This window comes from Ischnura elegans, chromosome 5 (assembly GCF_921293095.1).
Source record: "Ischnura elegans chromosome 5, ioIscEleg1.1, whole genome shotgun sequence".
In the NCBI taxonomy this organism is placed as follows: Eukaryota; Metazoa; Arthropoda; class Insecta; order Odonata; family Coenagrionidae; genus Ischnura; species Ischnura elegans.
Window position 1 is genome coordinate 47,823,653 of NC_060250.1, and position 11,656 is coordinate 47,835,308.

The following is an 11,656-nucleotide window of genomic DNA, read 5'->3' on the forward strand; positions in this document are numbered from 1 at the left end:
TTTGCCGATTGCCATATTAATTTCTATCATGGGCAACGTTCCTTAGGCACTGTTAAAATATTGGCTTCATTCAATATTTCACAGTAGCAACTTAATATATATTGTATTAAGTTGCTACTGTGAAATATTGTTTAATGACATAAGTGGTAGTTTTATATTTTAATTAATAGCAATGAATGACAAGCAGGTAAAGGTAGGTAAAGTCATTCTTTAAAATATTTTAATCACAATGAAACAGGCGAAAAAATTTATTCGTTGTAAAATTGTCATTGTGGTTTTGAAAAGTCATCCCAAAACCCACAACACTAAATACCTTTGGGAATCCACCAGCCTTTGTCAGCTCGAAGAATTCCGAAAAACGCTCCTCGACGTAATCTTCAAAAGGATTTGGATATGACCTCTCATCAACCATTTTGCTATAATTATTTGAAACTAGCAGAGTGCCGCTGTCCCAGTCCGAATGTAATAATAGCTCAGAGCAAATGCACCGAAACCTTCCGAGCGTCTTGCAAGCCCTGAATGAAGATATAGAGTTTACCTGTACGACTCCCCTCCTAACTAAAACACGCTGTTGTAAACCCGATGCTTACTCCAGGACATTAAGCATTGAGAACATATGATAAGGAATATACAAATGTTGGCGGTAGTACGAAAGTGACGCCGTGCCGGCACCTGCCTCGATGATAACTGAGATTTCAGTTAGTCGCAATCAGGCAATACATAACATAATCTATTATCATTGGATTATGACACAGTAAAATCACTCCGTTAGGTTTTACATCAATATCATAACTCCTGACAACACGACGTTATTGTATAAACAAAGACTGATTTGTTTTTGATGGCTAGTACCGCTAGTACCAACCAGTACCGTAGACGGCACGGTGGCACGGTAGTAGTCTGTAGGTAGACCTAGTACCGTAAAAGCTAACAGATGGAGTTAATTGTCATAAGAAAATTCAAATCATCTTCCCTGAAGTTTTTCATAAAGGACCCGGTAAATTGAAGTTAACAACAGCAATTTTAATAATAATAATTCCTTATTTAGTGGTAGTGCTCAATTTAAATAAATTACTTGAATACATTTAGGAATGATCATAGGAAACCCTACAAAATATTTCTTACCTGAAAACATGGAGCACAATGAAATGAGCCTCAGAAACTTATCCAAAGAGACCCAACCCTTAAGGATGGATGCTGCTCATGGCAGCGAAGTCAGCAGGGTCATCATCGTGCGATACTCTTTAGGAGACTTATTATCATCAGCAACGTCCAAGAAGGAAGAAAAGATCAAGACCAAGAAGATGGGCGGTCTGGGGTAAATGGGAGCCCTTGCAAGGGCAATGGGAGCCATGGCTAGGCTCATGATGGAGCCCTTCTTCCAGGGGATTTGGGGGTCCTCCCCGGAACATTTCAGGAAATTGAATGCCCAGAAATGGATTTTGACGCTATAATGGCCCTTGAAAACTAGATATAAGTTAATAAAAATAGCAATTTCGTCAGAATTAATATTATACATAGTTAGAAGTGAGAATTTCACAGCTTATAAAATTAAATTATACAAATCTGAAATAAGCTTTTCAAATAAATCTTTCAAAACAGAATCAGGTTCTTTTTATTCTTTTGACTCCTTTGATTATTCGCATGACTTTTTAAACTGAGTATGTTGTAAATAAAGCAAATTATTGAAAACTTAGAATTTTATAATAGCATAAAAACTTTGGTTCAAGTAATCTGAGTCTCTTTTGTTACACTTTTAATACAGTAGATTCCGTTTAATGGGTCCACCAGTTACTTGGGGAAGCCGCTTAATTGGGGCAGATCTTGAAGAACAGAACCCAATAGAGGAATATCCCAGAGTATTCTCTGCTCAATAGGGTAGTTTACTTCATCAAAGAAAACGATAGGCATTGATTGCGATTCGTTACCCACCATTAGTGTATTCATAATACACAAATTATTTGGTTTTAGAAATACCGGTTTAGACGAATGGCAAGGGTCAAATTTTATCCTCATTTGAAAAAGGCCAGATTGGCGCCCATGCGATTCCACTCCACGTGACGTCACAGGGACCTAGTTTCTACACGAGAGGATAGGAGTTATACATCGTCTGAGGTTACCAATGCATGCATGAGGCACAGAGCTCAGGGAAACATGTCTTAATAATCACCTATTAAAACTGGCTAAGGTCGGAAAGTTTTCTTCGTTTGATAAGGTATTAATAAACCTTTTTTAAGCCAAGCGCTACCATTCAGCAAGGTACTCAGCTATCCGCTAGCATCCTGCGTCCTATCAGCGCTCAGAGCCTCGATCAAGGTCACTTCACAAGGAGAGAGGGGGAACCAGAAATGCGTCGCACGGACTTTCCTACTTACGCGTCGCGTTTTTGCGCGCTTGAAAATTTTCACTTTTCATTTAATCGCGAAAAATAGATATCGTCATTTAAAAATCTAAAAGCGTGAAATACGTACTCCAGGAGTAATAATCTTTCGATTTAGGCAATAAAAAAATAATAGGAAACCACCCTATTGGGACAGCATGCCGCTTTATTGGGCCATGAGACGGAGACATAGATTCTATATATAGCATATATGCTCGCGACGAAATTAAATTATTTTTTTTTTCAGAATACTATTTTTTTATATTTTCCTCCTTTGATTTACTCTTATTTTTCACAAATGTTCCAATTGTTGCCCTATTTTGAAAGCTCTTGTTTTTATACTATCCGCAAGAGGATAGGACTTTTCTTTAATAGGATTCGGTAAAAGACATTCATTAAGCGTCGCCCGAGGCTGTGAAAAATATTTTTAACTAATACGTCTTAATTCTTAAAAATGATAATAAATTAACTAAACTCGCTGATTTATTAATCAAATTAATAGTTTAATAAACTTATGTTGCATTATAAACATTCTTTAGTCTTCTATCTATCATTTCAACGTTTGTTTATGCCCATATACAGGATAGTTCGCCTAATTGGGACAGCTGCTTAATTGGGGCTAAGTTCACAAATCCCGATATGTCCCAATTAACTGGAATCTACTGTATATGCGCCACAATACACAAGATGTTGTGGGGACTCTCTAAGCTCGGGACCCTCCGCGGCGATCGCCAACCAGCCGACCTCGCTAGACCACCCCTGAAGAAGATAAAGAAGTAGAAGGTAGCAATCAATGTAGGGAATTGGAATGTTAAAGCAATAATGAGTGAGGGTAAACTAAGCAATATCAAGAGGGAGATGGAGAAAGAGGGAATAGATATTTTGGGACCGTCCAGGTGAGGTGAAAGAATATAGTACGTGGGGACTACTAGAGTGATGGGTACAGGGTTAAATACATATATGTATAATGGTGGGAATATAGTAATAGTAAATGGGAAGCTCAATGAGAGAGTGATAAGTATAGAGCAGATACATATATATATAATAGAATTCTGGCGGTAGAAATTGAGATGCGACCTATGCCAACCGTATAGTGTTGGTGCACATGTTCATACTCACACAATCGCGGATACAGAAAAAACTCAAGGGGAGGGTGCACAAGATATCTTGAGCTATAGCTAACATATTCCTTCACTTTTATCATAGTAAAAAATAGTCAAGTAACGTACAAATTTTAATAAAGTTTTATTTAAACTTATTATAAACATTTATTGGATAATGCCATCTTATGATATAGAAAAGCTGTGGTTATGCAATGCAGTCAGTCCCACAAGAGGGGGGCACATGCCTGCTGCAATCCCCCTTATATATAATCTGCCTATGTGCTCACAACACTTTAAGGAAGATGAGGATGAGGAAAATGAGAATTTGGATTAGGAATGCAAAACAACCATGGAGAGAAAGTATATGCTTTCTCAATGCTCCAGCAGTTGTTCATCACTAACGCATGGTTCCAGGGGCGCAGCTAGGAATTAAGGCTGGGGGGGTTTTAGGGTAATTAATACTTATGGGTGTGGGGGTATTGCATACCCATCAGGATAAGCAGTAGCGGCCTCCTCCAGGAAATTTTTAAGAATAATGGTTCAATATGGCGAGTATTACGCCTTTCTAAGGTATATTAGATGAATCCTAACACTATTCTATAAGTATACTGATCCAAACAAGTAAAATGGATTGAACTTAAAATTTCTCTCTAAAAAAAAAAAGGGTTGTAAAGAATTATGGTATGAGGATAAATTATGAGAAGAACAATTAAGTGATGCCGTTTTGTGAAACATTGGAAGCAGGAAAGGTGATGCTCAAGATGAATGTAGTTCAGAACAAACTTGAGCAGGTGGGGCAGTTCAACTACATTAGGGCAGCACAGTAACGGAAAACTGAGAGAGCAGTAAGGACATCAGGTGGAGCATTGTGTTGGCAGAGGAAGCATTCATGTACAAGAATGAGCTGATGAGAGAATAGGGTTGTTCACCATATTTTTTTTATTTAAGAAATCGAAAGATCGTGCTTCAGAAGGAGCAATGACAATAATATTATGCTATTTTCTTCATTGTACATGTTTAGAGAAGGCTTTAAACAGTGACAAATTTTACGTTACGCCAAAAAGCCCTACTTCCATCTTGAATTGATGTGTGACGTCACAAGCCTGTAGATGCCCTACTGCAGTGTTGTTTAAGTGGCTCAGCAGGGTTATTCCACTTTTTTTCAAGATCTCCAGCGTCTGCCGCCAGATCAGTGTTTAAAGAAAATCCAAATTTATCCTTTAATAAGAGTAATAATAAGCAAAATTACCCTTACTTGTACATATTTATTGCTCATCATATCATAAATAGCACTACAACGTACACATTTCACGAGTTGTCTTTTTGATACGAATTATTCGAATATATTCCGAATCAACTGATTCAATGAAAAACTTGACTCACAATAAATATAAAACACTAATAAAACATGATAATCGGTTTTCCAATCACTATGCACACGCTAAAAGAATTTGCACTCCTTGAAGTTCGAAAGATTCTCCACACCTCACTTCTCACTCATCACTAACGACTTAGAATCAGTTTACGTTATTTCACATTGACATTTCGAGGACAATGAAATGAATAGGCTGAAACAAATAGCTAAACCGGTTATTGTAACATCAAAAAACTTCGAATTTCACTATTACTCTTACCCGTACTCTTACCGTAACCCAAATATGACGAATCGTTCCGATCGGAGGCTTGGTATACATGTGGACGTACATCTAAATTCAAGATGGCTGAAAGCGAAATATTATTGAAAAATGTAAACAAAGGCGAGTTTTAAGGCTCGAGGCGCAGAGAAAAGTACAAATCAATTGGAAACCGTTATTACATTAATATTTGATGTACAATTAGGCCCCGGGAGTGATTTTGGTTTCAGATGGTTTGGGTTAACATTTTTGGTGAAGATCTTCACGTCGGTATTTATTGGGTTATTGGCCTTTTACATTATTTCGTGACTAGAATATGTATCAAAATTATTACGTGGTTTGGTTTTGATGTCATCTAGCTATGGGCAATCATGTTTGACGATTGTATCAGTGTAAATATTCGATGTGAACTTGGGGTAACATTTCTGATGAACATTTTGCTTACGAGGCATTTATCTTTATTTTCATCGTTGTGGAGTAAAAATTCAATAGTGAATAATAAATAGGTAAACATATCGTGTTATTATACAACTAGAATGCTTTTTTGATGCAAATTAAATCAATGGGAGTTATTTTGGTTTCAGAAAGTTTGTGTTAACATTTTCGGTGTACATCTTCATGTCGGTATTTATTGGCCTTACACATCATTGTGACTAGAATCTGTCTCAGAATCATACAGTGGTTTGCTTTTCTATTAGCTAACTATGTGTAAACATGATTTAGGAATATATCAGTGTAAATATTTGATGAGAACTTGGGGTAACATTTCTGATGAACATTTTGCTTACGAGGCATTTATCTCTATTTTCATCATTGTGGGGTAAAAATTCAATAGTGAATAATAAATAGGTAAACATTTCTTGTTATATTTCAACTAGAACGCTGATTTGATGTAAATTAAAGCAATGGGAGTTATTTTGGTTTCAGAAAGGTTGTGTTAACATTTTCGGTGTACATCTTCTTGTCGGTATTAATTGGCCTTTTACATCATTTCATGACCATAGAATATGTCTCAAAATGATAAAGTGGTTTGGTTTTGATGTCATTTAACTATTGGCAATCATGTTTGAGTAATGTATCAGTGTAAATATTCGATGTGAACTTGGGGTAACATTTCTGATGAACAATTTTCTCATGCGGCATTTATCCTTATTTTCATCGTTCTGGAGTAAAAATTCAACTGTGAATAATAAATAGGTAAACATATCGTGTTATTATACAACTAGAACGCTTTTTAGATGCTAATTAAAGCAATGGGAGTTATTTTAGTTTCAGAAAGTTTAGGTTAACATTTTTGGTGTACATCTTCATGTCGGCATTTATTGGCATTTTACATCATTTAATGACTAGAATGTGTCTCGTAATGATAAAGTGGCTTGGTTTTGATGTCATCTTACAATGGGCAATCATGTTTGAGGAATGTATCGGTGTAAATATTTTATGTGAACTTGGGGTAACATTTCTGATGAACAATTTTCTTGTGCGGCATTTATCTCTATTTTCATCGTTGTGGAGTAAAAATTCGATAGTGAATAATAAATAGGTGAACATATCGTGTTATTATAAAACTAGAACGCATATTTAATGCAAATTAAACCAATGGGAGTTATTTTGGTTTCAGAAATTTTGGGTTAACATTTTTGGTGTACATCCTCATGTCGGTATTTATTGGCATTTTACATCATTTAATGACTAGAATGTGTCTCGTAATGATAAAGTGGCTTGGTTTTGATGTCATCTTACTATTGGCAATCATGTTTGAGTAATGTATCAGTGTAAATATTCTATGTGAACTTGGGGTAACATTTCTGATGAACAATTTTCTTGTGCGGCATTTATCTCTATTTTCATCGTTGTGGAGTAAAAATTCAATAGTGAATAATAAATAGGTAAACATATCGTGTTATTATACAACTAGAACGCTTTTTTGATGCAAATTAAAGCAATGGGAGTTATTTTAGTTTCAGAAAGTTTAGGTTAACATTTTTGGTGTACATCTTCATGTCGGTATTTATTAGTATTTTACAGCATTTAATGACTAGAATGTGTCTCGTAATGATAAAGTGGCTTGGTTTTGATGTCATTTAACTATTGGCAATCATCTTTGAGTAATGTATCAGTGTAAATATTCGATGTGAACTTGGGGTAACATTTCTGATGAACAATTTGCTTATGAGGCATTTATCTGTATTTTCATCATTATGGGGTAAAAATCCAATAGTGAATAAAAAATAGGTAAACATTTTTTGTTATATTAACATAAGGGGACTGCCATCAATCATTCGGGCCAGGTGATGGACTTATGTTTTTGCTGACAAAGAAATTTTTAGTTAAAAAGAAAAATAGCTGTTTTTCTTTTGGCATTGAATTGAGGCAACAATACTTTCACAGAAAAATTTTCATTTCAAAAAATTATTTTCAGACACACTTTCCAAAAATACATAGACTATTTTCAGAAAAAAATCTGTATGTACCTTAAATATTAAGTACATGAAAGTAACACTCAACAGCTATCCATTTTGGTATTGTTGATAAGACTGCTTTTGATATCACCTACTACCTTTAGTCTGGTTCCTACCCTTGTAAATTATTGGTGTGAATTTACATGACAATGAGAAAAACTTATCATTTGCCAATATTGTGCAGATTTCACGGAACACACAAGCCCTTCCACCGCGACAAGGTAGTAGTCCTTGGAAAGAGACATGCAAACTGCTTATCTACATATTTACAGTATAGGTGTAACTATAAAGTAAAAAATAATGTAACTGAAGATAAATAAATTCCTTGCACATTCTCCTAACATTCTGAGCCTTCAAGACTTAGGAAAATAGAGAGATATGTACATGTGTTATTTATGAAGGATATTAAGAGCCAGTTGTTATTGAATGATTATAGACATGCTGCATATGATTAGAAATGGCTATGCAACTCGGCTTGACGTATTCATTTCTTAGCATGCTGTTTACAAAACGACTGGACAAAAATTTGCTCTCTTAGCAAGCTGTAATGTACATGACGTCAAATGTCAGTGCAAAAAATATTGCACAGTTTTATAGAAAGCACCTTAGCACTTCCATATAGATAAAGCTAAATAAAAGTCATGACCTTGTGGAAGACTTAAGGTGTTATGTATGGAAATGACTAGAATAATCAAATAAAAATTTGCTATCTTGGCCAGGCACGCCGACTCACAAAAAATATTGGGGGGGCCCAAACCGGGGAACTTTTCCCGGAAATTTTATAAGTAGTGAATTGTAAGTCTTTAATGCATTTTATAAGAGACATATGATCAAAGTTAGAACCCTGATAACTCTAATCTCGATATCTGGACACTCCGGGGAAAATCGACAAGCCTGACACTTTTTTCCTCTCACCCATAACGAATTATTGGGGGGGCTCGGGCCCCCTCAAGCCCCATGGAGTCGGCACCACTGATCTTGGCATACCTTCCAATACAAAAAATAAAATATGACTAGCACATAAAATGATACAAATGCTATACTTCTGAACTAGGAAGTATGCTCCATCAAATTTGAAAAGATAGTAGGAAGAAGTAAGTAGAAGATGCATGTGATGCAAGTCATCTCAAGATCTGAAAAAATGTCATGCAAAATATTTAAGGCACACAGGAAAATGAAAAGGTGCAGCTATTGAAGACACTCATTGATTTAACCTCTGGCAATTGGGTAGCCTACATGCATGGTTTTCAGTGGCTTCTCCCAGTGATTGTGTTGAACATTAACTTCCTGTAGGCAACGGGATCGAAAGGGTGATCGCCTGGTTGTCCTTTCAGGTCTTGCTCAGCAAACCTTGATATGTAAACCCCACAGTTAAGGCCATCAATTTGCAACAGATGCTTTGGGTGAAATGTCTTCCAGTCTGCAATCTCACCACTACATTTATGACCAAGGAATATAACCTACCGAGCAATACTGTATTTATACAGAGGCTTAATGCTATCACTGGAAGGGTCATAAAAATCAATTTCTTTTTCATTAAGCCTAACTACTAGGAGAAGCCAATGTGAATTCAATGGATTAAATAGAATAATTAGCTTAGTTACATCTGGAAGGTGATTTTCTGAAAAAGGGATAATACCTTCTCATCATATTGCTAACTACAAACTGCCGGATCTATAATTCTAGCAGTAGATATAGATGAGCTTACAATTGTTAGAAAAACTGCGATTACAGTATCATACAGCCAGCCTCTTTGAAAATCTGGTGATACACACTAGGCTAATTGCTCAACTTCTAAATGACTTATAAAACAATCAAGTGATTTAGATGCATAGAATTGACTGTATATTGGCCACTCCTGCAAACAGTTTTCAGAAGATTACTGTTCGAAGAAATTCGATCTTTGCAAGAGCAACACTCATTATTCATTAATGAATCTTTAATGGACTCTAGTTGTTCTCGGCTAGGCCTCTAGAAGTAGTGCTTGGTGGGTTTGCGATCCTTTGAGGTTTGGTGCAACCTGTACTGAGTTGCTAGTTTAGAGTTAGGGGGTACTCTTGCATGCTGCAGTTTAGGAGGTTCTGTGGTATGCTCAATCGCATCTCATTTCTCGAGCAGTAATTTTAAAGTGTTAAGAACATGGAGAAGGAGAGGCTCTGACTTTTTTTGATTGATGAATGATTTTATTTGCTTCAAACTCTTTTCTATGGAATGGAGTAACTGTTCTTTAGATTAATCATTATTGGAAAGTGATGATGAGCAAAGGTCCAATTTCGCTGTACTTTCAACTTCAAAGGCAGGGGCACATGAAGTATGATGATTTCGAACTTGAAAAGAGTGAACTTTATGAACGTGCTTCCATATTGAATGTTTGTCACTGTATGATCAAATATACATGTGTGAACAAAGACCCGCACAAGATAACCTACAGCATTTTACGAAGCACAACTCTGGAAGGCTACAATCACCATTGGCCAACTTGACAAAGTACAAAAACGAAGGATCAGACTGGGCTCTGACATTCCAACACTAGCCTTTAGTCACTACCATTACATTTTCATCAAGGATTTTGATGCCTTTGTAATGGTGTAAACAAATTACGCTTGCAAATCCAAGAGGTGGCTATTCAATAATCCTATTGTACTTTTGAGACAGGTACGCTGTTTTTTGCATTCTGAAAATAATTGTTACAAGATCATCAATCTCCTGTTAACTTTCCAGTTAAGGTAATGGGTTTTCAGAGTGTTGTGAAATGTTTCCACAAACATATTGGTATTACTGCTGGCATGAGGAGAATGTCTAAAGCACATAGCCCATTTATTACACTTACTTGATAACTATAATTTCAACTTACTCAATTGATCATAGGAAGTCATCAATATGAGCTTTTTTTTACCATTTTACTGAATTTTCTATACATAGAAAAATAAGTTTTTCTATCAATTCCTTGTATGGAATACAACTGTGGTTGGAGAACTGTGGTATATTAGAGTAGACTCTCGTTAATACGAACAACGTTATTACAAAGTTCTCGCTTTTACGAAGCAAATCGTTGGTCCCGACGAAAAGGCCTATCCAAGCTATAGGAAAAGAGACGTTATTACAAAACTTTCGTTTTTACGAAATTACGAACCTCAGTCCCGGTCCTGGTAGTTACAAAATGAACTTTATTACGAAGTACCACGCATAAGCTATGGCATTTAGATGGATATTCACTACGCTAAGTTTTAATAATCTCGCCACGTTTAAGTTGTTCTCCTGTACTGTGACCGAGAGCGTCATTTATGGTTATTTCTTCACCATTCGCGCAGCGTCATATAACGAACTTCATTCCTTGGGAATCATGGTGACAGACTCACAGCTCGTAAATTTGATGTACAGTTAGTTCTCTTCCTTCGCACATTCGATTTACGAACTTGCGGACATGAAAGCATTAAAAAATTTCGAATTTGGTGCCTTTTGATTTAGCCGTTGCTAAGCCGTGCGGCGTAGAGGAAATCGTACTCTGGGAATAATCTGAACAGTATCATTCATTCCGGTGTGAAGTTAGGAACTGTTCAACGATTCGCCCGTTGTTCCTTGCCGCGGAGAGCGATTTTTTCGGCTCCGGTTGCGTTGCACGCCCAGCTAGATCAATTCGTCACAATCGTGAGTTAGCGCACGATTGTTGTGAAGTGTTGCATTCTGCATCATAACCGTACTCCTCGATGCCTTGCATACAGTACGACCGGTCCAATGACGGCACAATAGGAGGTGCGGATAACCCTTCGCCAGCACGGTTTGCAGGCAATCGCTGTCCCCCAAACGCACCTCACACATGCCTAGTCATGCAACGTTGTCAAATGCATACAGAGCAGCGAAATAAGCCTGATCCACTAAAACATGCCCTTTCTTCGAATCCCCAAAACAAGTGATTCTTCCACTGGGTCCTTCACGCTCGTCGTCCTTTCCGTCTCCATTCTTCACGGAGGCCCTTATAGGCGTCTCACTTTCTCACCTGGCAACACTGCCCAGACGTAGACTATTCTGCATGTCATCGGACAACTCTCGGCGGCCGGACCTAAGTTTTATCAACTC

The 11,656-nt window shown here is 36.9% G+C and overlaps 1 protein-coding gene across 2 annotated transcripts in view; it reads right to left on the bottom strand.

Annotated features, from left to right (window-relative positions):
- The window catches only part of LOC124158833 (lanC-like protein 2), a 27,030-nt gene extending 26,148 nt beyond the window's left edge, over positions 1–882 (bottom strand). The window contains exon 1 of one of the 2 annotated variants that reach the window (XR_006864875.1): positions 314–882. Coding sequence is in view for 1 of the 2 variants with exons in the window: in XM_046534186.1 (XP_046390142.1) it covers positions 314–412 (99 nt within the window). In the remaining variant the exon portion in view is untranslated. The remainder of the gene's footprint in view (positions 1–313) is intronic. The other variant, XM_046534186.1, reaches the window with a different exon arrangement.
- Between the last annotated feature and the right edge of the window lie 10,774 nt (positions 883–11,656).